This window comes from Melopsittacus undulatus, chromosome 10 (genome assembly GCF_012275295.1).
Source record: "Melopsittacus undulatus isolate bMelUnd1 chromosome 10, bMelUnd1.mat.Z, whole genome shotgun sequence".
Taxonomy (NCBI): Eukaryota; Metazoa; Chordata; class Aves; order Psittaciformes; family Psittaculidae; genus Melopsittacus; species Melopsittacus undulatus.
The window spans coordinates 31,944,540-31,970,022 of NC_047536.1; the positions used below are offsets into that span (position 1 = coordinate 31,944,540).

General features: G+C 50.2%; 1 protein-coding gene across 2 annotated transcripts in view; it reads right to left on the reverse strand.

The window, feature by feature from the left end:
• The window catches only part of LAMA5 (laminin subunit alpha 5), an 83,033-nt gene that overhangs the window by 31,417 nt on the left and 26,133 nt on the right, over nucleotides 1–25,483 (reverse strand). For both annotated transcript variants that reach the window (XM_034066586.1, XM_034066585.1), the window contains exons 3-18: nucleotides 17,030–17,147; nucleotides 13,990–14,108; nucleotides 13,470–13,640; nucleotides 12,953–13,050; nucleotides 8,541–8,656; nucleotides 7,521–7,639; nucleotides 6,697–6,787; nucleotides 5,871–6,005; nucleotides 5,352–5,414; nucleotides 4,143–4,283; nucleotides 3,639–3,776; nucleotides 3,260–3,394; nucleotides 2,662–2,796; nucleotides 1,069–1,206; nucleotides 598–650; nucleotides 307–406 (exon numbers count right to left, since the gene is read on the reverse strand). In XM_034066586.1, the coding sequence (XP_033922477.1) occupies nucleotides 307–406; nucleotides 598–650; nucleotides 1,069–1,206; nucleotides 2,662–2,796; nucleotides 3,260–3,394; nucleotides 3,639–3,776; nucleotides 4,143–4,283; nucleotides 5,352–5,414; nucleotides 5,871–6,005; nucleotides 6,697–6,787; nucleotides 7,521–7,639; nucleotides 8,541–8,656; nucleotides 12,953–13,050; nucleotides 13,470–13,640; nucleotides 13,990–14,108; nucleotides 17,030–17,147 (1,870 nt within the window). The remainder of the gene's footprint in view (nucleotides 1–306; nucleotides 407–597; nucleotides 651–1,068; nucleotides 1,207–2,661; nucleotides 2,797–3,259; nucleotides 3,395–3,638; nucleotides 3,777–4,142; nucleotides 4,284–5,351; nucleotides 5,415–5,870; nucleotides 6,006–6,696; nucleotides 6,788–7,520; nucleotides 7,640–8,540; nucleotides 8,657–12,952; nucleotides 13,051–13,469; nucleotides 13,641–13,989; nucleotides 14,109–17,029; nucleotides 17,148–25,483) is intronic.

A 25,483-nucleotide genomic window follows, 5' to 3' on the forward strand; every position in this document is an offset into this window, starting at 1 on the left:
AACCTCTTGCTTTCCCTGCACGTTTGGCCATAAAAAATGAAGTCTGCAGGGAGGGCTGAGAATGGCACAACTCATCGCATGACTCCTGCATTTCATCCCAAGGAAAAAGCTCCAGGCTCCAGCCTTTCCCTGCTCCATGTAGGGGTTACCCAGACACTCCAGCTTTGCCATCACTTCAAGGTAAAGATGGAAGAAAAACCATCCCTTCCATCCAGCAGTGATGGTCCCCACTGGCTAGGGTTTGGGTCTTGCACTATTACAATACAGAAGAGACTTTCTGGGGCTGTGCAAATGCCATTTCCTTACTGAGGCAGCCGTAGGGGTTCTCTGGAGTCAGGTTCCAGTATAAGGGCTTGCATCTGTCACAAGCTGGGCCTTCAACGTATGCCCGACATGCACAGGAGCCCTGGGGAAAGGGATGGGGAGAAAAGAGCAGGTGAGAATTTGCAGCATGGTGCCTGAACATGATGTCAGATACTGTGGTGTGGGTAATAGCTGCTTTCAGGCTGAGCTTAGAGAATGATATGGCCCAAAGTGAGAATAAGAGGATTACACAGCAATGACCTGCAGGGTTTGGTGGGTTCATTTGATACTCACCGAGGCCAGCGAGGGATCTGCAGTCACTAACCCTGCTGGGTTACAGGAGCCCACTGGAAGAGAGACATAAGGGATTTATAGAGAGCTCACACCCTGGCTGTTCTTAAAGGGGGTTATTTTTTCCCTGCAGAACTCTAGGGGGATGATAAGCCCATTTACCATCACCACACCACTGTGTCCCAAGCCACTCGAGTCACACCCCATGAGATAATGACAATCATAGAATAAAACAGGTTGGAAAAGACCTTTCAGATCATCAAGATCTTTACCTTTACCCCAGGACTGCCAAGTCCACCACTAACCCCTGTCACTAAGGCCTCATCTACACAGTGTGTGAACAGTTCCAGGGACGGTGACTCCACCACTGCCCTGTGCAGTTCCAATGGTTCCAATGCCTGAGCATCCTCTTAGTGAAGAAATTGTTCCTCATATCCAACCTACACCTCCCCTGGTGCAGCTTGAGGCCGTTACCTTCACAGTGTGGAAATCCATAGGCGCCTGGCAGGCAGCTATCGCAGCGCAGCCCCGTCACCCTGGGCCGGCAGCTGCATTGCCCTGTGTCCTGGTCACAGGTGCTGTGCAGGGAACCCTCCCGGGAGCACTGGCAAGCTGCAGGAGAGGAGACAGCAAGGGGTGATGTGGCAGGGCACAGGGGCTCCTGCATTCAAGGCTTCCCACCAGCAACCTCTGTTGTCTGCCTGACCTTCATCCCCATCAAAGCAGCCAGAAATATGGGTTATAAATAACATGCACACTCATTCTTTGCTCTTGGTTGAAAACACCCTGTTTTCTAAGGAAGAACAATAGAAGCTGCAATGTTTATCACATCTAGTTTTACATACATTTATGTGTAATTCTGGAGGTGGGGAAAAGTTTAGGCTAAGGAAAAGGGGAAGGTGTGATTTCATCCCTTAAAGGTCAGCGACCAGTGACGCATCAGCCCATTTGCGTCCAAACACCCATTCAGCCATCAGGGTCTGCCCTGAGGATGCTGTATGTGGGCAGCAGCCTGGGGCAAGGGCAGGGCAATGGCTCTGCTGCTTCCTGCATGACTTGTCTGCTGCTAATGCATGTCGAGATCCTGCTGCCCTATCACATGAAAGGTCAGCGAGCTGCCAGGGAGCTGCCTGTGCCCTCCTTACCCAGCCAGCACTCCTCAAATCCCTGCCAAAGGGGCTGGTTTAAGCTGACACCCTCAGACTGGCTCACAGCAAAACACTGTTATAAAACAACAGACTAAAAAGAAATCAGATTCTCTTCTTTCCTTGCTGTGACTCCTCTACAGCTCTGCAGTCTGGGCAGTGCTTTATGAGGCAGAAAAAACCAAACCCAGAAGTGAGTACTAACTCCTGTGAGGCCACTTCATCTCCGTCTCCAGCCTCTTCAAAGGCATAGCGCCGGCATCAGCATTTGTGAGCAGCCCTCTGCCAGCTGGCTGCAGCTCAGGCGTCTACATTTGGTATGGTGCAAGAGGGTGATGATGATGATGATGCTCTTTTGTTGCTTCAGGGAAATTGTATCACAGATGATTTCTTAATGAGCACTAAATTCTTGCTGGGAGACATATGAGTCCATCTGGCTTCCAGTCGGACTGCCGGCAGGGAGGGAGATGGGGACACTGCTGGGAGGGCTATGCAGAGTGTCTGGAGCTGAAGGCACCTGCCACAGGCATTGCTCACCCCTGGTATCAGCAACTCTGTGACTCAATGCTCATGGAAGTGGATAGAATCATAGAATCATGGAATTGTTTAGGTTGGAAAAGACCTTTAAGATTATGAAGTCCAAATGTTAGCACAGCACTGCCAAGGCCACCACTAAACCATGTCCCTACGTGCCACATCTACATGTCATTTAAATACCTCGAGGTATTTATATATATCCTACATATAAATACTTTACCACTTCCCCTCGCCCAGTGCTGGACAACCTTTTTGGGGAAGAAATACTTCCTAATATCTAATCTAACCTTCCCCAGGAGGCTGGTTACGGAAAGGCAAGCTATTACTAAGCCAGCAGCAGCAGCTATTCCCTTCTCTCCACTGAGACCCGATGGTGGTTACTCACGTGTGCAGCTGGGGTACCCATAGAAGCCCAGGGCACACTGGTTGCAGGTATGTCCTGCAAAGTTCATGTGGCATCGGCACTGGCCAGCAGGGCTGCAGTTGTTGTCCACAGCACCCCGGGAATCACAAGAGCAAGCTGTAAGAGCAGGAATATCAACAGCCTGATGACTCGTGGCCAACCACTGCTGGTCTGAATCATCATTCAGCCCCACAGGAATTAGCCATTTCCATCAGAACTAAATTAATTCCTTAATCCCCTGGAAAGACAGGCAGTATTTTCAGCTGGAGTCATGGCTATACCAGGAAAACGCCACTGAGGGTTTTTATAGCCCATTCAACATTCCTCAACAGTTTAGTAGGTTAATGCTAAGAAGACAAAAAAAGGCATAAGCTGAGACACCAGGTCACAGCGGGGCTGTGATGAGGAAGCATGACTGATAAAAACTGCTTTGTCTTCCAGGCTTGGGCATGATCCATGACCTCCAAAACAAGCCTGCCAAATTCAGTGCAAGCCAAGCAGGTTTTGATTTTGAAAAACACCAAAATCTTGCAAAACCAGGCATGTTTCTCAGCAGGTGACTGAAGGTTAATGCCCTTACCATAGCAGTGAGGGTAGGAGTGGTACCCAGGGCTGCACTGCTCACACCGTGGCCCTGCAAACTCAGGTCTGCAGAAGCACTTCCCATCAGAGTCACAGCCTCCTGGAAGCGTCCCGACAGCACTGCAGCCACATACTGCAACAGAGAGAAACCGTGTGCCTGGTGCTGGGAGCAAAGGACAAAGCTCATGGCAATATGATTTCCTTCCCAAGCTTCCTACATAGGCATTTAGGTGGTGCTCTGAGCATTCAAACTTGATTTTTACCCATTGCTATATCCTCTAAAACACCCACAAAAGCACTTTCCAGTCCTTCAGAACCTGCCAGAACACTCTGGCTTTGTGCATGCCCACCCAGGCCCACGGCTGACAGATACTCACGCTGGCACAGGGGGTAGTTGAAGTAGCCAGGAGCACACCGGTCACACAAGTGCCCTTCGAATCCCGTTCGACACAGACACTGCCCTGTCTCACTGTCACAGGTACCATCGTACTGACCAGGGCCGGAGCACTGGCAGGCTGGAAAGCAACAGCAGCACTAATAAATAAGCAGCTTCTTCAGCTTTCCTCTCCCTAGGAAAGGAACCAGAGTGCTTATTCCTCTGGGGTGGAAATTAAGTCATTGGAGAAACTATGGAGGGGGGGATGCAGCTGACAGCAAGCATGCCTGGCCCATAGCTTATATCCATAGGGAATTTCTCAAGTGCCCCCCAGGCTGGGAGGATGCTGGAGGGTCAGGGCTGGGTGGAAAATACCAGTAAAAATCATGGGAATTTGTCGCTTGGAAGTGGGGCTGGAGAACTGCAGTGTGAGTGAAGGACAGCGAGAGGCACGTTCCTCCCCAGCACGGAGGTAGCAGGGTGAGCTTGGGGCTGAGTCACTCACGCTGGCAGCCGGGTCCATAATGGCCTGGGGAGCACTGGTCGCAGTGTGTTCCCTGGAAGTTGGGTTTGCACACACACATCCCAACCCGAGGGTCTTTGCGACAAGCGTTGCCTTCGGTCCCACCAGCATAGCAATCACAGTCTGGAGTGGGGACACACACAAGAAACAACCACACACAGCTGTTAGTCGATCTCTGCTGCTGGGCAGATGTACATAAGGACAGGGGGGGTACGAGAGGTAACAACTCAAGCATTTGCCTCCTAATAACCTTCCTATTGGATGCAAATGTTTTAACCAAACCCTGCTCAGGTGATGAGCACACCAGGCTCATGGGGTTACAGTGGAGTTGGGAGACCTCAGCCACAGAGCTGATTCAGTGCAGCATTGCCCAAGAGCTGTGCAGAACAAGCAGAGCCTCCAGCTAACGAGGCTGGGGTTTGGGCTTTCTCTGGGCACTCCATGCTCAGCTGCACCTGAGACCTTCCCACTACCAGCGCAAGTGGGTGCTGAGGCCAGCCCTGTCTTCACTGACAGCAGTGGGAGAGGGAAGGGCAAAAATCATCCAAGAACCAGAGGGAAGGGGAGGTGGGGAAATGAGAAAGGAAGTGAGACATCACAGCTCAGGAAAGCAAAAACTGTCTGGAAGATAGAGTTTAAAATATCAGAGGAAGGAAAAGGTTATCTGGAGTGCACTGGGGAGCATGAGACAGGGGAGGATTCGGTGGGAAAAGAGACAAAAAAGCTCAAGGGAGATGAATTGAGATAAGTGAGGATAAGAGGAAGGAGGTGGAGGGGAGCAGGGATGTGGGCATGGGTGAGCTTTCAAAACAACAGAGAAAGCAACGCAGCAAGCAGCTCTGGGCAGAGGGGCCATCAGCATGGACCCACCTCATGGAAAACACAGGACAAGCAAGTGTGGCAGAAGGACAGGTTCATATGTGGACCCAAAGGCTGAGATGTGGGAGAACTCGCTCAAGTTCCAGCTCAGCCACAGCCCCTCTGTGATCTTAGGGGATGTTCCTTTACAGGGAGGCCAGAAGGGACACCCCCATCAGCTGCATCCTCTCTCAAAACCACTCTGAGTCAGGACTGTCTTTAACAACATAGATGCCCTGTAAGCTGAAGACCTGATCTTGCACTGGATGGTGAGATATAACAGAATGATAGGATGGTGATTGAGAAAAAATCAAGGAAAACTGCACTGCTTACTTATTATCTGTCCTGCAGGAAGCACTTGTTCTCCAGTATCGTTGTGAGTGAAAGCTGGAATGGCTGCACAGAGAAAGAGACATCGCACAGGTCATCACACGTGCTCAAAGAAATCCTGCTGGGATATCAAGGGGTTGACAGTCCCAAAGCTGAACAGGCTGAATGCAGATGTGGAACATGGAACAAAGTGCAGATATCCCACTGAACAAAGATCCATTACAGCCATTCTTAACCTGGGCTCTGGAAAGATGACTTTCACAGAGAGATGAGACCCCAGCCAAAAGGGAAGTTCCTGTTGACTCCAATGAGCTTGGTTTAGCCCAGCTCAGCTCTGCTCCAGCTTCCACCCAAGCCAAACTTTGACTTGTCCCTACCTGCAAGAACATTTCCTGGGACCTGCCACATGGCATGGGGGAAAGGTACCCGGAGAGCAGCCCCAGCTGGAGCTGCTGGCCCTTCCTGCACCCACTGTGTCTATGGGGTCCCAGACCTGACCACAACCCCACAGCCCCCACTTACGGTAGCAGTGGGGGAAGTCGAGGTATCCCTCGGCGCAGGCATCGCAGTGCTCCCCAGTGTAATTGGGTTTGCAGTAACAGCGGCCGGTGAGGTCCTCACAGGTACCATCAGTGAAGTCAGACTCACAGTTACACCCTGCAGGGAGGGACAAGCCAGCAGCGGTTGTCACTGAGACCCTCGCTAGCCATGAGCATCACAGAAGCATCACTACAACACAGAGCCTCTGGAAGGGACCCCCCCCATCTGCTGCAGGAATAGAGATTGGGTCATTAGAGGAACTGCTGCTGCTGTCCTTGCCTCACTGTGAGGTCCCAGGTAAAGCAGCACAATCCCGACTGGATTTTCCAGGAGATCCCAAATGCCCAAGAGAGATGCTGGCAATGGCAACAGTGTAAAAGAGCTGATGTGTCACAGCCCTCAGACTGAGCTGGGCTCCCCAGCAAGCCTATAACCCACTGCTGTCTAGAAATCCCTCCCTTAGGGTATGGAGACCAATGGTCTGCAATTGCCAGCTGAAAAGAGTACAAAGATGACAGCTAAGACTCGATTTCCCTCTGGGTACAGCAAGGGGGACAACACATTCTTAGCTCATTCTAGCCTTGGAACATGCCAACACTTCTGTTTACACAAAGACTGGAGGCACACGTACTGCCAGCATGCACGCATACATCTGTACCAGCTGCAGCAGGAACCACCCATGTGGCCACACCATGGTGCCAGATTCACTATACCAGAAACATCTCCCAGCCCAATCCTGCAGACCACCCTTCCCCGTGCCACCAGGTCCAGGAGAGTATCTACAACATGCAGGGGAGATCACACTCACGATAGCAGATGTACGGAGAGTCGATGGGGTGGTCAGGGGACCGATAGTATCCTGGGATGCACCTCTCACAGTTAATGCCGGTGGTGTGATGCTGAAAAACAGTGGGTTAGGGGGGATCAGTTTCTCTACCTGCAGGATTGATGTTCATCTGCAAGATGTACTAACAGCTTCAGGGGCAGAGGAAGCAGCTCAGCAGTGTCAGCACACACAAGACCTGAATCTGCTCAGAATTCCACATACATCAATTTGAAAACAAAGCATTTCCTGTAAACTGCATCCTCCTATAAACACAGTATGAATTTCAGGTTCATACTGACCTTGAGCCCATTTCACTTGCTTCAGATGGTAAAATGCCCTGCCCATCTTGTGCTAAGAGGATGGGAGCAATCTGTTTGCTCCCAGCAAGACAGTACAGCTAAAAGTTTCCTATCATGACATGAATTAACCAGCCCACAGTCACCTTGGGAGCAGAAGAGCCACTCTCCCCACTTCCATTGGGAACCTTAGAGACTGAGGAGACTGGCATTTTGGTGGTCAGAGAAAGATCCAGAGAGCTGGCAGCAGCTGAGCACTGCAAACCAGGCAGGTACTTCCCAGTGTGCTCAGCACCAACCAGTCCCTCCCAGTGCAGATCTAACCCTGAAGCATCAGAAAGGTAATGATGCTACCCAGGGGACAGCTAGGAACCCAACTGCTGCCTTCATTACTGGTGCACACTCCTTTAATCTATAGCTGAGACTAAATTTCTAGGTAAGGGGGCATATGAGGGGTTCATGGAGCTCACAGCAACAGCAGAAACAAACACAGGAGCTCTTCAGGCCTACCTGACAGTCAATGCAAACACCTCCCCCTTCAAACTTGTCCTCTTGACTTTTGCTGGCTTTGTGGCGATCCACCTCTGGGTCGTAGTAGCAGTCATAGGCATGGCCATTGCAATTGCAAGCTGAAAATACAGGCAGATGTTAGCTAAGCCACCAATCCATGAAGACCCTTCAGTCACCAGCTGGATCTTCAGATAAGAACTCTGTCTTGTGGGTTTGACTTTGGAAGGGTTACTTTTCAAGGAGGAAAGGTGTGTGAATGCATCTGGGTGGTTACATGAGCAGTCAAGCTCCCAGAAGTGCTCCAGTTCAAAGCCACACAAGCAGCAACTCTCTCACAAAGCCCAGTCTGCACTGGAAGAACGCAGCAGGCACAAAATCAGAAGTCAAATATGTGCAGGCATGTATAGACGAGAAAGAAATTACCCAACTATGGGGCCTCAAGTAGTCTGGTTTAGAGGGCAGCATTCTTGCCTCTTTTATCCCACCCAGGATAGAGGTGAGCACCCAATGAGGGTGCTCTTTACAAACCCCCAAGATCCAGCTGTCCTTTGCTGCCCTGAGTTTATAAGAGACTGTCTGAGGTAAATGTGCTCCATGCTCTGCATTCCCAGTGCAGCATAAATTCCACTGTCGGCATGTACCAAAGGTTTCTCTGCACAAATAAAGACATCCTGTGTGTAAACACATCCAAATGTAATTCATCTTGGAGAAGGAATTGAGCAATGAGTCTTGCCTGCACGAACCCTTGGACACGGGGGAGGAACAGGAACAGGAGCAGAATCAAAGTCCCATTAGACCTAATGGGCCTCCCTGTGTGAGCCTCAACTGAGCACAACTAACCACTGCAGTGCTCTTTCTTGCAGTGCCAGTGACCTTCACTTCCCGCAGTGCCCCACACCACAAACCCCAGCACTGCAGTCAACAGCTTCCCTGCACTGCACCAAGGGGCTGGTGAAGCACAGGGCAAGCTGTGCCTTGCAGAGCAGCTGGAAAAGGCAGGAAAACCCCACTCCAACTCACGCTGGCATTCATTCGCGCTGTCGGCAGTGGCAGGCTTCCACGGGAACTGGTTGAAGCCGGGGCAGCAGTGATCGCAGGACCCGCCGCAGGTGTTGTGCTGGCAGTCGCACTGCAGCCTGAAAGGGATAGGAACATGGTACAGATGAGCTTGTGGCCATGATAGAGATCAAATGAGGGATGTTTGTTAATCCAAATAGTCTAAAAAGAGGCTTCTAAGGCTTTTTTTCTATGTTTGAATTGCTGATTTGTATGTTTTCTAAGCCAAACTTGCTCCTCCAGTGTCATTCTCTCCCTTCCTTCTCCAGCATCACTCTTATTTTCTTCATAGGGAGACAATGATCAGTGTGCCACTGCCTAGTCAGACAGTAACATGTGAAATGGTTGGATGTAGCAGCCTGAGCTGAAGTGAATTACTCGTGAAGGAGTAGCATGGTGTGCAAAGATGTCTCCAGCACTGTGCAGGGGTAGCAAGGAAATGGTAACCCAGAGCTGGACCTGGATGGGGCCACATGGGTCCCATCTGCTCCTCCAGGAATACCTGTGCTTGAGAGAGGAAGGCCATGAAACCTGAATTAAGTCCTTTAGCAGATGCTGGCCCCACGCTCCCTGTGCAATGCACCTCCTTGCTCTGCCCAGCCGGCACAGGCCAGGCTGTGCTGGGTAAACAGGCGGCTCCGGAGGCACCAGACAAGAAATCTCAGCCCTGGACTGATGGATCTTGTCCCTGCTCCACCGCAACGGTGATTCATTAACATCAGTGACATCACCTCCAAAACTTCCACTTAGCAGAAGGCGATTCCCATCCAACACAAACGCTTTCTGTTGTATTAGACTTATGGATAATACAGCATGTTCCAGCTTTTATCTGTTATTACTCATTTCCCCTCAGGGCTGGGCTGCCACTCCCATGGCTCCCTCCTTCAATGCTTTTCCATTCAAAAGCCGTGTTTAAAAATAAATGTAATTTCTTAAAACATTAGGAACAAATGGAGCAGTCATTCTGGGTGAGATGCAGGAGCATGGACACGCTCCACCAAGGCTGCAGTGAGCTGAGTGCTTTCCACCTACACGTGTTTTTAAGATGTGGGACCTGCAAGGGTATGTACAGTGAACAGCCAGAGCATGGGAGAAGTGACCTCATTATAATGAAATATGAGATGATCTGAAATGTGGAGGCAACACTCAGCATGTTTGCTTCAATCATATACATATGTGTGGAGAAAGACGGTCACTGAGAAGGCAATGTATAAACCTGCTGAGCAGTGTTAATCTCCCTGGCTGGAGGACGTGGCTCCAACCACACACCCTGGCTCTTTAATGTTCAAGATGTTTGAAAGCACTGGTTCAGTTCCCAGAATGCAAAAAGATGGCACTCAATGAGTGAAGATGCACATTTCAGATGGAGGAGGAGCTATATATTTAGTCTCTGCTGTCCAGAGTCAGCAACGACCTCTCGGACAGCTCATCTATCACAGCAGCTTTACAGCACCTTGTGCAGAGTCTGTGCTGCGAGTGAATTATGCACAAATATGCATAAGCCACAATATTTACATGTTTCATTGATTGAATATATACAAGGAAGAAGAGGGAGCGGCTGTGTTCACAGAGCACATATTTCCTGGTCATCCTGCTATAAAAAATAAAACCACAGTCTTCCCACTGGAATTGATGCTCAGTAACAAAGAACAGTTTCCAGCAGGCAGCTGAGTCAGACTGAGAGCAGCACACAAGCACTGCATCTGCTTTTGACCAGGACATCTGAGTAGCCCAACCAAGAATAACAACCCCTTCCTCTGACTGCTTCTCACTGTACTGGGGGAAAATCACCTGCAAAAGGGATTCACGGATCTACCAGTACACACGGTGTTTTCCCCTTCCATAATGGGCAAGATTCAGGATTCAGCTATGGGAAAGCATCCTTTATCTCCTCCTGCAGATCTGCTTCTGACCAGTCAGGCTGCTGTTGTCTTGCTGGTTGTCTTCAGCATCAGGCACAGAAGCACCAGCTGGAGTTTGTGGTTGTCTCCTCTCTTGCTGCACCCATGATGGGGCAATGAACCCACAAAGTCACTCACATGAGGCAGAAGCAGAGCACTTGCAGGGCTCTCCTGAGCTCACATCAGGCACGTGTTAACACATGGCTCCTGTCTGGGCTCTCTGCAATGTGCCAGGTCCCTGCTGATGCTTTTCTCACTGCTCATCAGGTTTGCCAGGAGAAAGGTTTATGCTTGATCCTTTGGTGTCCACCTTTAACCAGGACAGTGTCCCTTAATGCAGCCCATTTGATTCTGGGGTAAAGAGAGACAGTTGCAACAAATGCAGAGCCCCTTGAGGAGGCTATACCTGCCCACACAGTGAGACCCATGCGCATACACATGCAGGGATCAGCTTGACACAGCTGGATTTGCAGCCTCTGTAGCCTGGCACTTCAGAGAAGGTTTCCAAAGCTGGGTAAACATTATCATTTATGGCCAGGAAGTCAGCTCACGAACATGCTCCATCATGTCCTAAAGCCTTTGCCAAGATTTCTAGCTCACCTCACCTCTGTCAAAGTGCTCATCCTGCCTTTTTGGGCAACAGGCACAAGAAACACAGGCATGTGCAGAAGAGAGAAGTTAAAACGAGAGGCAGAGACCTCCCAGACAGGCTGAGGCATAACTGGGATTTTTAATAGTGCCGGGCCAATTCACATTCCTCGTCTCCCTGTTTGCATTTCCTTGCCCTGTTGCTGTCACACATCAGCGTCTGAAGAGGCAGGATGTGTGCAGAGGGACACAGCACACTCCTACTCACATGGGTTGCACAGGTTTCTGAAGAAATGACACGTTTCTGACAGCCAGGACCCATGACAAGAAGGGACAGTGCATCTGAGCCCAAACTGCCTCTGCAGTGCCTCTTGCCATGCAGCGTTATGGCAGGTATGGGCTACCTGAGGGCAGGAGGGGTGGGATAACTGCCCAGCAGTGCCCACTTCAGTGGGAAGGCTGCACACAGCTGCTGCTGGAGCCTTGGAGAATAGCAGCGTTTCACCAATTACTCATTTTCTCAACTGAAAGTATTGTATTTCTGCTGACTTCTCCGTGCTCCTGGGCTTGCTAACAGGGCACAGCAATGCCAAGAGAAGTTCTGTTTACCCAGCAGCTTTGTCCTGATGTATCACAAAGGGCTTTACAGATGTTCTGTGCTGACTGTACAAAGCACCCAAGTAGGAAATGTTTTCTCCTCCTGGCAAGCACGATCTGCTCTGTGTGAAATGCAACAGCTGCTTATGAACATGTGCTGCAATGTTAGAGCATGGTTTGTGGCCAAGGGCGAAGATGCCAAATGCATCCTGATGAGAGTGGAGGAGGAGAATTAGGGGAGGCAGAGACAGTTGTCAGGAGAAGTGGCACTGAACAAAGATTCCCAACACAACTCCTCTAATTCTCCCACCCTTCCTGGAAAACCCCAAGCCAACAGTACACCCAGATGTTAAAGAATCACTTAGCACCATGAAGTTCTTTTGCCCTGGGACACCGATACCGCATCCAGCAGCACCAAAAGCTAAAACAAAACCAAGGAACTGTGCATTCAAATACTTATGAACTTCCCTTTGTCAGAGTTTGGCATACTAAGGCAGGCTTGCTTACCAATACATCTTTTTTAGTGCTTAGCACCTTTAACCTTGGCTGGGACTCAGTGGAATTTTACTTTAAAAGACCCAAAAGCTCTACATGATCCTGATGAGAAAGAAATACAAGCTTCCTTCGTCCAGCTGAATCTAGCCATCCCTTTCATAAAGGCAATATTCAGGCTGCAAACAGATGGCTAAGAAGCAAACTTTCATGGTTTGAAGCAGCTCTTTGGCATTTCAAGTTGCCAAGGCAGATGGGAAGAGTCCCATGAGCCAAAAAGTAACTGCTTTGCATGCTCTTGTTCTTCTGCAAAGAGTAGTTGTTTAGCTATGTAATACAACCAATTTATGGTTCTTATGAGTAGAAACGGGCAGTAGAGTCTCTGGTTTCTTGGGAGAGCATCTGTTTATGAAAGCATTGCCTCAGTGCTTAAGAAGCCATGAAGGAAGCAAGAGACTTCTTTGGGCAAGTTCAGAAAGCAGCCCTGGGAGAAGGCTCCATGTCCAACAACAGTATTGTCTCTGGTCACCCACCCTCCCGTTCCAGCACTGCTCCCATGGGGATGACAATGTAGGCAGGGAAACCAGATCAGGGAGCTGATCTGGCTGAAGAATAGTCTGTTTAAACAAAACAACTTCTGCTACTTTGGCTGGACCAATTTCGGATCCCCTCTCAGGGCAGAGCTATGGACAACAGTGCTGGCACAACTCTGAGCTCAGGCCAGGACACAGCTCCCACTGGAATCTTTCACTCTTAGCACAATTCAAACACTTTTACAAAGAACACTGGAAAATGTACCTGTAAGGGTCATTGGGATCTTTGGCATCACAGACGTCTGCATGGCCATGGCAGACACAGCGCCCTCCAATGCTGATATCTTTGATGCTGTAGTAATACTGGAGAGCACAAGAAAAGTTGACCATTAGTATCTTTATGAATAAGCTTCATGACTGCCCTAGACTCAGCAGCAAAATGATGTGTTGGAATATTTCCATTACAATGACAAGCTGGACCCATCAGTGCTAACAGAGCCCTTTAGCTATAAGTCAGGTCTCCCAGCATAGCCAGAAAGCCACATGTGATGCCAGGAGGCACTTCCCAGCTTCACATTGTTGGTGCTAAGCAAACTCTTCCCAAGCAGCCTCCAGCTCCAGCCACAGCAGCAGTGACATTGCTGCAGATGTTTGGGGAGCACAAGTACAGAGACAGCAAGTCCCCATGGGCAGCATCCAGGGATGTCTTCTCCCCAGAGGTGGCACGCACAGCCCTCCAACACTTCCATCTCATGAACAAGAGGTATCAAGGTCTGCCTTACCCTCCTTGTCACCGTAGGGTCCCTTAAAGCTTTGCCCATGAGGTGCCCAAGCAGCGTGTTGGTCTGCAGGAAGCGCAGTCTGATGTTGGTGGCTTTAGTGAAATTCCGCAGGAGAGGAGAGTAGGAGAAGTTCATGGCTCCTGGGCGCCCGTTCACCAAGGAGACAACAATCTGGGAATGCAAGGAGGGGAAAAGCCACATTGGATGGGGCTTGGAGCAACCTGGTCTAGTGGAAGTGTTCCTGCCCATGGCAGGGGATGGGAACCAGATGGCAGTTAAGGTCCTTTTCAACCCAAATCATTCTGTGACTCTATGGAAACAAATCTGTGCAATCCTGTGGGGTGGAGGAAATGAAACCCTCCCTCAGCCCATCCCAATCTTTACCTCCCTTCAGGACAACTGAACTGGTTCCCTGTCAGCCTCATCTGGTTTAACTGAGTCGTTTTAAGTGGCATTCAAGAGCCAATAAGAGCACCTCCAGTCACTGAGACCCCAGGGGCTGGAAATGTGCAGCTCTCACCTCCCCGTTTTCTAAAGGCACAATCCGGGAGTATTCCGTGGTGCAGATGGCGTGGTCATCCCTGGTGATACGATCCACTGTTTGCAGTCCAAACTTCTCAATGCAGTCCCTCTTGGAGGCTGTTCATCCACCAGAGATGAGAGAAAAGGAACAACTCAGAGCCCTGCACTGATTTTCCCACACTGCTTGTGCTGGACTGAGGAAGGGCTCTGTGCTGCTAGAGCTCTGCTGATGGAGGAGCCTGTACCATCATGTTCACATGGCTCCTTAAGGTCCCAGCACAGAACCACACAGAGGGAGCAACCACAAGGCACAACCACCACAGAAATGCCAAAGCCACCCATAACCACCCTTTGGCGACAGCAGTCTAGGGCTACTGCCACTAAGTGGCAATGCAAGGCTGGCTAAAGGCACTCACACTGCGGGCCCTGCAACCTGCTTTGGGAACACTGCATGCCAAGGCTCTCCTTGCTGCAGTAGGAATGTCCTGGCTTCCCTGCATGGCTTCTCCTGCAAGTCCAGTACACTCGTCCCCAAGGATGTCTGACATCCCTGTGCTGGCAGAGCCAAGTGAATATGGTGGGGCAGTTCAGGACCGGACTGTGCAGGGTAGTGAGCACCCAGATCTATCCATGCCAAAACCCGCACAGTGCCACTCTCAGGGACTGCTCCCCCAGGGAAGAGCCTGGGGCAAAGGCTGCTTCTTCCTAATCCCATTTCACCTGTGCCAGAAGCTCCCAGCAGTGCAATGTTCCCGAAGGAGAAGAAAGAGAAGGCAGCCAACAGAACGTGCTGCTCCTGCCAGCACTGCTCAGCTCACAGGGAGCTGGTGGGGAAACATCAACCTAATTCATGGGAATAATCCCTCAGATCTGTTGCAATGTGCCTCCAGAAGGCATGCCAGTCACTCCACGTGTGGCACTGGTAGGCTAAGCCAGACAGGAGGAACAGGAAGGGGGGAGCACATTGAGCTACTGCCTCGCCTGCCTTCACTTCTCTGTTGCTTCATCTCCAGCAATGTGGTCTCACTCCATGAAACACTGTTTTAGCAACAGCAGGAGCTCGGTTGCATCCACAGGAAGATGGTGTGGAAACATTTAACATCAGGTCCCTGGCCACCAAGCTTTAGCTTCACCAGATGCTTTTTTAAAGGCAATTTGTTCTGAAGCCCCAGGTGAGGAGCCTGTCACCACTGGCTCAAGATGATGGATTTCCATCATTCTGTGGCTGGACATGGAACAGGATGCTCAGCAAGAGCAGCTACTCAGGAAAACCAGAGAACTCCTGCAGTTACTGCAACCTGCACAACCATGTGAGCCAGAGACAGGGCTCTTTGAGCTAAACCAGAGCAACCCATCAGCCTTAAACCACAGCAATGCTTTAAAGGAACAACAAACTGCAGAAGCCTACCCTAAGCAGAGGAAAGGGCAGAGCCTCACTGTGCTATGGCTGCCTGCACCTCTGCGGTGGCATTGCCCAGCAAAGGGAGACAAAGTGAGCTGATCCTGCACAACACGATGAGCTGAGGCTCTATGGGCTTGGATGAGCAGCTGGGACTGAGCATCTTTCATGTCCTGTCCCCATTTGAAACGCTGTGTGGGGAATCCTTCATGCAGATAAACACCACCACCAGTGGTGCTCTCCTGCTTCTCCTTTGGTGGCCAAGGAAGCACGGAGCTCCCTGCCGTGATGCATGGAGGATTTGCATTGCCACGGTCCCTCCAGAGCCCTTCAGCTGCACCAACAGATGCTTTCCATGAGTCACTCCCTGACCCCACAGGGATAAGCCCAAAACCACTTCAGCAGCCTGGCTGGGGAGCACAGGGCAGCCTGGGGAACCCAACACCCCCAGTGATGAGCAGGGCACGAGGGGCAGCGCTGAGCCCATGGGGATGGTGTCATCCAGGGCATGGCCACTGGTGTCTCTGGAGGACGCTTGGGTTTCTGACAGCTCTTGTTACTGAGCTGAGCAGTGTTTTTATCAGACCACCTACAGAACTCCCCAGGCCAAAAATAAACCTCTGCAAAGGACTTGTTGTGCTAGCAAATCTGGCAGGTTTTGGAGCAGCCACCTCTTTATTTCCATGGGAATTTTCCACTGGGCTGGATCACTGCACGTCACTTCTCAAGGGGGGTGGTAACGGGCACTGGTGTTGCAGGAGGGGAGAGGACTCCAGCCATTGCAGCACGGCCACTGCACGCAGAAACAAGCAAGTGGGGCAAGAGCTCCCTGCTCAGCCCTATATCATGCAATAACATGACTGTGACAGGCCCCAAGATGCTTATTCCTGCACAAAAAAAGGCCAGCAAACCTAAAGCACAGGCTGACAGGTAAGCCAGAAATACGAGCCTTTAGGGGCAACCCACAGCAAGGCCTCTGAGTGCTCTGAGGTCTGTCCTTGCCAGGTTTTAAGCTCTGGCTGTAGATCTTAACTCACATCTTCTCCCAATTACTGAGGCTGCTTCAGGGAGGAGCTGGTGGTTAACAAGTTCCTCAGCATCTGGCTACCCCATAGACCCTTTGGGAGAAGGGGTTTGTAGAAACAGCTGTTTCTACAAAGGGATCAGGTTTTAATCAGTGAAGTCACAGGCACAGACTGGATCTCTGCAGCCGTTTGCAGCTGCTGTCTCTGATCCCACCTTGCACAGCAGCAGGAGAGCAGTTCCCTGCCCTGCACAGGCTGTACCTGATCTCCAGTGCTGATAAGCACAAAGGGACTGTTTTCTGCATCCAGACTTTTCTGTTACTTGGAAGCTGGTTTGCTTCTGGAGGAGGTGAAATACATCAGTCTGGATGCAGTACAGGACAGGCAGAGAGAGGATGGCAGGGAGGAGATGATAGGAAATCTTATGTTCCAGACCTGGACAAGCAAGGTCTAACTGTGCCAGCTTTGGCATCCACATACATTTGGATGAGCACCAATGAGTATTCTCTATAAAACTCCAAACCCAGCCTCATACATGCACCAATTGCTGCCTTCACCATGGCTGCATTACCTGGCATGAGACTGCAGCTCCCTTGGAACACTGGCATACTTACAGGCAAAATACTGCCAGGGCTCGTAGGTAAGGCCAAAGTCAGTAGATCTCTCCAGCACCCAGAGGTCAGGACGAGGGGAATTGGCAAATTTGATCAGGACATATGCTACGTGGAAGAGCTGGAAGAAAGGAACACAGAGTTAGTTGGCTGCTCAAAGCATTGTGAAAACCAGGGAGAGCTTAGGGGGATCCAAGCTGAATACATGAGCTGGCACTTTGCAGATGCTGCTGCTCACAAGCAGCCTGCAGAGCAAACTCCTAGTATGACATAGCTGCTGCAGAGCCACATTAGGGAGCTCAGCTCCCACCAGAACTCAAACAGAACACAAGACTTTGTGGCTATGGGCTCTACTCAGAAGGTTGTGCTGGGAGACACCTTAGATTTAGCCTTGACCCGAGCAAGCAGCACTACAGTACATAACACACTATGGGTATGAAGCTGTTCTGTGGGCCTTGGCTTTTGGGTTGTTCTTGGGGTAAGAGGTTCCCACTGAACCTTGTATCAAATACCACAACATCCTTACTTTTATTTCATGTTCTTAAGGCTCTCCACATAGCAGCTCCCCTTCCCCAGGTGCCACAGGGAAGGGAGAGCAGCACTTGCTTGGGCTGTTCCCATCTGTCTGGACACTGATGTGTGCACACACACCCCTGCCAAGCATAAAATAAACATACTCTTTAAAGAGCTAAATGTCAGTGCTGGAAGGAAACAAAAGCCGCAGCAGAATTTCCCTTCCCCGGCTGGCACAGGCTCGCTCCAAGAATCCCCACTCCATCATCCTGTCACAAAGTGATATTTAAAGGCAAATTAAGTTCTGTTATCAGAGAAAATTCCTAACGTCAAAAACAACCCAAAAGGGAGTTTAGCAGTCGAAAAGCAGAGATTTATAGCTCAGGAATCTCTCCTCATACAAAGCTGGTGCTGTATGAACATACATCCCCCCAAAGACAAACAGGTATCCACAGGGACGCTGGTACAAGGGCAGGGAAAGGAAGGCTCCCTGCCTGGCTCAGCTCTCCTGCCCCTGCCATGACCATCTGCAGAGGGGCCAGAACAGCAGCCTGAAGCTCAGCTCTGCCCCAGCCACACACAGCGCTGAGCCAGAGGATGAGCATTAATAACAAGCCTCCAACACAGCCCTGACAATCCATGGAAGACTTGTTAAAGGGGAAAAGAGACAAGGAAGAGACATTTGAATCTACCAAGTCATCCATAACACACATCTTGTTATGGGCATTCAACTGAGGGGGTCTGTGTGCTGCTGTGTGGGTATGGAGCAAGAGGACAAGTGCACTCATCTCTGTGGACCGGCATCAGTTCTTTCTCCTCCTCAGCAGGACACACAGACAAAAGCTTGCTCAGGATGCTCCTCTGGCTCTGGTGCAGCCTCTCCTCTTACCAGAGGTTGCTCTGGTTCCCACTGCAGGCTGGCACTTGGATTCACACCTAGGGGCAGACTAAGGGGACTCAGATAGATGCTCAGGATGGAGTGAACTCTGCACGATCCTGAAGCACAGCAGCTCAGAGGCCATTCTCCAGCTGTGGATGGCCAGGAGGACGGGATTTGTCACTGCTATCAGGGTCTGCACTGGTAAGGACTGCTGCCATCCAGCATTAAGATACCAAAGTGGTCACCCAACACAGCTCCCTGCTGCCAAAGACTTGCAAGCAGACTGAGAAAAAACAGACCTAAATGCTGCTTTACCTCCCCTCTGCAAGCTCCATGCTGTCAAGGACCATGAAACGAAGCTTTTTTAGAGGAGCAGCATTTTCTGCCTGTTTACCCCCTTGCAGAGCTGTTATTTGTTAGTGAAACCCAAGAGGCTTCAGCTCAAGCAGCTGCTTCCTCTGCAGGACCAGTTCTCACAGCTCAACATCTGCCTCTTGGCATGGAAACAGGGCTGACACCAACCAGTGAAGTTCAGTTACACCTTCTCTCCACTGTAAACCCTCCTCCAGCTTTATTCTACAGGGAATAAATGAATGCTGCTGCTGGAATCTGCCATAGCTTTTAGGTGGACAAAATTCACTGCAGCTCCCATATACCTGCACACATTCTGGTCCCAGGCACTGGGAGAGCCTCTGCCCTGAATGAACAACCACAAACACACTAGAAATGTGAAGCATCTCCCTATCTTCTGCATTTATCCTTTTGCAAAACCAGCTCCAAGTTCATAGCCAGTGAATCCCTGGAGTTTCTGGGGGGTCCCCACTGTCCAGCTTCGTGCTGGAAATAAAATGTTCCCTATGAAATGGCCAAACTCCTCACACTTTTAGCTCTCAGAAATCCCCTGCCTCTGGAGAACATGGGTTATGATCCAGTCAAACCAGCGCCTGGGGAGAGTCAGCTCTGGCACACTGAGACTTGAAGCAAAACCAAGCCTGGGGCTCAGGGCTTTCCAATGCACAAACAGCGGCCAAGAAAAGAACCAGTGCTGCTGGTTGCTGTGTGCACTCCTGGGACAGGGGAGTGGTGGGGTCGGGCATGCACAGGCTCCTGACCCATATGAGCCCTCTCAAGCTGGAAGACGATGAAGCTGGTTTAGGACATCTGAAGTCATGGGAGACACGTCCACACGTTGGGCACTGGGGAGAGCTGCGTCCATGCTTGCTGGGAGCTGGAAGCCCCTTCCCAACCCCAGTGGCAGGGTTAAATACCCAAGATCAGGGGAGCATGCCAACTATTTATTGCTGCTTTTCACAGGAAAGAACAAGAACCTCTGGCTTCTCACTGGATAGTGCTGGGTCAGCTACAGTATTTCAGCTGAAGCCCAGTTTGGATATTGCTATCCTGCACTCAAAGCCAAACATGATTCCTGAGCTCCATACCCAAACCCATTGCTAGAGCTGCTGCACACTGTTAAACTGCTGCTGTTTTATTCCAGTCATGACTGCAATTTTGGGACACAAAGAAGGCAGCCAACATGCACACCCACTGCCCTCCATGACCATTCCTACATGGAGCACCGACAACATCCAGGAGTCTGTGACCGCAGTGAACCCCATCCTGGAACAGGAGCCAGATCCTGGTATTCAGAGGGATTTGGGTCACATCTGGCCAGGCCCCTCTCGCTCCATCCCACATCCTTCTCTTGCAGAATATCAGATCCTGCCGGAAAACATCAAGGCAGATTGCTGCTTCCAGTGCATGCGCTGAGAAACCTCAGAGAGATACAGAGATGGAGCAGTAAACTCTAAAAATAGAGCTGGCACAAAAGCCAGACTTTTCATTCCATGTTTAGTTCCAGTGCAGTTCTGCCCAACTAATATTGCAAGAGAAATGGTCGGGTTTTTTCCAAAGCCTTTATTTAGCTCCTATTATCAGTCAGATGAATAAAAACCTCTATGCTCCCAGTCCCTTAGGCAAATTTTATTCCCCTTCTCTATAGAGGAAGGCGGTGAAGCACCAGATCTGATGCACACACTTGTTTCCAGTCAAGCAGATCCCTTGCTCTCAGCCCTATAAAACCACACCAGGTACAACTCAACCTTTGACCATGGCCTGGGCTTACCTGAAATGAGTTTTCAGCCAGGGAATTGTGACAGTATTTCAATAAGCAACCAGCTGTCTCTGAAGACAGTAACATTCTCCCATCCAGCTCCTGCTGTGTTAGTGCATTTGGTGTCTTTCCTTAATAACAATTACTTGTGGCTGCCCCAGTGTCTAGAAGGATGAAACAAGTCCTGGAGCCAGCAGAGGAAGATGGAGATGAGAGCATCTGATCCATCTCCCACTCCAGGCCTTTTTGTATGTTTGGGTAGTGGGCAGCTTTATCCAGCACCAAAATCCCATGTAAATCTAACACTGAATTACTGCCCTGTGTGAGAGCTCAAAGATTTGAGGAGTAAAACCAGAATCCAGTGAGACAAGAGAGGAGTAGCACATTTTCTGTCCTTCTGTCCGTCCATCCATCCATCCATCCATCCATGTAAGCAACACATGGTGGCAAACTTGCACATCTCTCTTGTATTCTCCCCCTCGAGACACCGATCCCACCTCTCCAACTCTGGAAGGCACACGTGGAAAACCGGAGCGCAAAGCTGGACCCAGCCACATCCCATGGTTCTTTGGTGAGGGATTTCAGTCCTGCTGCCAGTCCTCTGAGGTACCACAAAGTAACATTTAATAAACCAAAGTCAGTTCCACATTGTTGTAACATTGGCAACTACATGTGGACAAACAGCAAGAGAGGCCCTTGTCTGGCCCTCTGTCAAAGAGGTACGAGCAGGCAGTGCTGGCCAGGAGCGATGTGCAGCTCTGCTCCTGGCCCCAGAGCACACAGCAGTAGTTTATATAGTAAACCACTCTCTAATTTTCCGTAGGACAGATTTATTACCTTTGGTGTTGACTTATTAAATAGCACCATGTAAAAACAAAGCAGTTCATCTCTTCTTAACCACTGCTGAATATCCCTGTGGAGCGCGGGTGTGGATAACGTTACCAGCGCTGCCGTATTCCTGCTTGGGATTTCCTGGAAGAATCGGATAGAGCAGGTGCTGCTCAGTGCATGGGCAATAAATCCCACTCTCAGGGGCACATGAGGCCTCCTGGATACGCACAGCATGGCCAGAAGCAGTAGCCAGCAGCGGTTTGGGGCATACTGGGTCACGCACAGCAGCTCATAGAATCATAGAACCACATCTGCAAAGCCCAATCTGAAGTGGAGAACACAGAAAAAACCCAGATGAACCATTTCACAACCACTGTGTAAAGTGCTTTGGGTCTTTTGATCTTCATTTTTAACTCAAAGCTTTCAAAAGTGATTGATGCTTTTGCTTCCCTTCAAGCCCATCCATTCCTTGGCCCAACACTGGGGTCACAAGCCCAAACCTGGAAGATGCGGCAGAGGCCAGAGCCTGGTTGGGGATACTGGTCCACAGCAGCATGGAAAAGCAGCTCAGGTCACCTCTGCCCAGCAATAGCTGCCCAGCTAAAGCTAGTAAGTGACCAAACCTCTTCATCCACCTTTTCTCTCTGCAAACAAGCACATGGAAGGTGGGAAAGCCTGGGAAAGCCAGAGAGCTTTGCCTTGCTTCGAGTTGCTCTGGGTCAGTGGTCTGCCCTTGTTGCATCTTTTGCCTGTAATCATTTATTCTCATGGGAGCAATGGATTTACTCATTAACAGTCTGACATCCTCCTGCTGTCCTATAGCGTGCTGATTTCTTCCCAGTGGGTACAGCAGAATCCTTGTCCAAAACCTCTCACGTTTAGCTGCTGGTAAGTGTGTGCCTACCTTTCCTTTCCAATCACACAAGAACTATTTCAACCTCCCTTGGCAGCAGAAAGAAGTTCCAAGCAGGTCTGGCTTTTTATCCAGTCATTTACTGCACGATACTCAAGCCCCTGAGACCAAACAAACCCTGCACAGAAAAGCACAAAGATGGGTGTGAGCTGAAACACACTTTGCCCGTTTCCCTCCTTTGCTCACAGCAGCTCCTGCCTCATTCTAGCTCTGAAAAGGACCTTTTCCCAAACTGTTCATGCTGGTTCTGAAGGATAAGGCTCCCCCATCCTCGTTATACCAAGATTTAGATAGCCCAGCTTTAGAAACAACCATCCATCCCCTTGCACTGTCTGCAGAGCCCATTGCAACTCATCACACTCATGCTCACAAGTCCTTCAGGTTTGGCAACACCTCTCAGAGAGAAACCAGAGCTCTTACCTTCCTCTGGGACAAGGCAGAGGCTGCCCTGAGCCCGCTGCTGCTCCAGGTGACAGCATCCCCTGCCTGGCCCAGGACACACATAAACCCAAACCCAAGGGGAGAGGACAGAGCTGCTCTGCTCTGTTCACACACCTCTGCAGGGCTGGGGAGGGAGGCAAGCACCAGATCCAGGCACAAGGAAGGGACTGCGCTTGCCACCAGCCTGTTTCCAAGTTCTTCTCTCCAAACTCAAGGGTTTTATTGAGAGATGAAGGAAAAGCCTCACCTGGAAACCACAGATGCAGAGCTAGCAGGCAGCATGAAACCTGCTCGGTGATGTAACAGCAGCAGCCACCCAACATCTCATGTTCTTTTGCAAATGGTTGTTGTTCCCTCTCTAAGCAGCTTGGCTTAAGGAACAGCTGAGAGAGCATTTCCCACAAAGGATTTTTCTTTAAACACCACTTCTGAGAAGGATTTGGCTCGTCCAGTTTCACACACACACTGCTTTATCTTCACAGCAGCCTCCTGTGCGCATTGTCCCTCCCCAGCCAGTGCCATACATCCCTGCCAAAACCCCTCAGGGAACCAAAGCTGCAGCACTTGGCAGGGCAGAACAGTGCCATCACTTGTGGCTCCATGGGCCTGCACAGGGCTGGATAGAAGATCTGGATAGGTAAGTGTTAGAAATAACCACCAATGGGGCAGCAGCAGAGCCTGACATGCTGCATGTTCAGACAGCTGACACCAAGGAGAGGGGCATGGAGGGATATGGGCAAGATGCAGGTTTTGGGGAGCATCCTGTTAAATCCATGCCTGTCTGGAGCTGCAAACAGCAAGTGCCACACATACAGCATTCAGGGGATGCTGCCACATCAACCCATACCTGCTCAGACACAAGCTTGTGCTTAGACACCAGCAAGTGCGGTCCTTCCTGGATAAGCCCTTTCTGTGTTTGCCCAACAGACACTCAAGTACCACTGGAGACAGAGATGCCTATGGTGGGTGTAGGTAACTACAGGTGTCACATCAGAGCAAAATACGGTCAGGATAGAAGGGGATGGATGGAATTCCTTGGGATGAGGCTTTAGTCACTTACAGATAAGGCCTTTGCCCACAGTAAGCTCTCACTGTGCATTAGGAGATATCCTGCACTTGGCTGAAATGGCCTTTGCAACTTATGAGGTTGCTGGGAGAAATGTAAAGTAACCCCTTATAGATAAGACTTAAATATTTGTCTTATAGAGCAAGCTTGAACAAGCACCTCTCTGGCCTGGAAGGACATGGGCAGGCCAAGATGAAGGGCTCAATGCCCTACAGTGGCTTCCTGCAAATAAGCCTTTTAAGTCCATTTCACTTGGCTCTATGTGGGTTGTTCTCCAGTGTTCCTGTTCACATGGATAACCTCTTTCAGGAGCAGCTCACCCCAATGCTGCCTTTGCTCAGGGAACAATCTTAAACCAACATTTCAAGAACGTCAACTGGTTGCTTTGGAAAGGAAGACTCAAACAACAGACAACATACACGTACAAAGGAGAGGATGGCACAACATGCTGCCACAGCATACCCCTGCATGGCTAAAATCCCCATCTATCATGACTACTTGCTGTACATAGAGAATAAGGTCCAACTCTGGGGCAAAACTTGTCCCTGTTCCTAACCAGGGACTGAGCATCACTGCACAGCAGGCACTAGAGCAGGGCTGGAGGAGAGCCCAGCCCAGGCCCTACCAATGATGGTTTGATGCCAAACCATCAAAGCAGTCTGTAAGGCCTCCTGGGCATCCTCTCCTGGGTCAGAGAGAACAGATGGGCTTGGAGTCAAGAGCTGTAATATTTCTTATAGTGACAGCCCTGCCTGGTACCTCCTGTTTATCAGCAGCCTAACAGGGTAGAAACGATGACCTTGAGCACAAGGAAAAGAAGGAATCTCATTAAAAGCCCATGCTCATCCCTCTCCCAGCCAAGGACAACACTGCCATGAGAAGATTTCATCAAGAACTTGCCAGTCATTGCTCAGAGCTGCTCCCAATCCTTCCTATTCCTTCCAGTATAATTTAACAGCTCTCGGTTAGGCTGGTTAACTGTTCACCCAGCTGCACACACACTGACAGGCAGAGAAGAAAGTGTCCACAGTAACTGATTGTTTGCTTTCAAAACATATAGAAGGAATCCGTGACTTTGGCAGCAATTGGGATGAAACCAAGTCATTAGGACATGGCACATTCCAGATCCAGACGTATGGGCACAGCTGGGAAGAAGTGCGAGTCCATGGTTCAGCGCCGCACAGCTCAAAGGCTCTGGTGCCCTTGGGTCCTCCAGGCTCTGCCCATGCACCTCTATGACCTTTGCTGGGATAACAGAGGCTCTCGTGCACATCTCCTTTGATTCCCACCACCGGCTGGGGCAGCCACAGCACAGCCTGCAAGATGCAAAGTGTTCACATCCTTCTAAATTAAAGCCTCAATGGATTTGCAAGCAGAGCTGCCTGCCCCGAGCCCAAGCTCCCACACAACCAAGTAGGAATTTCAGCGTGCACTAGGCCAAAATTCCTCAACTTCCTCCAAACAAACAGCTCCTCACTAAGAATTCTGGTCTGACCTTTCATACCACTTCAGTTCTTCTGCTCTGCAATGCAGCAGCAGAGCCATCAGTTTTTACAGTTTCTAGACGAAAACAGTGTGGAGCACTGCAGATCAGCTTGGGAGAGCTGAAACAAATTGCATAGCACGGCAAGTGGCACCGACATTGTACTGCTGATGTCTAAGCTCAGCAAACACTGTTCATGGCTGAATAACACCCCAGTAAA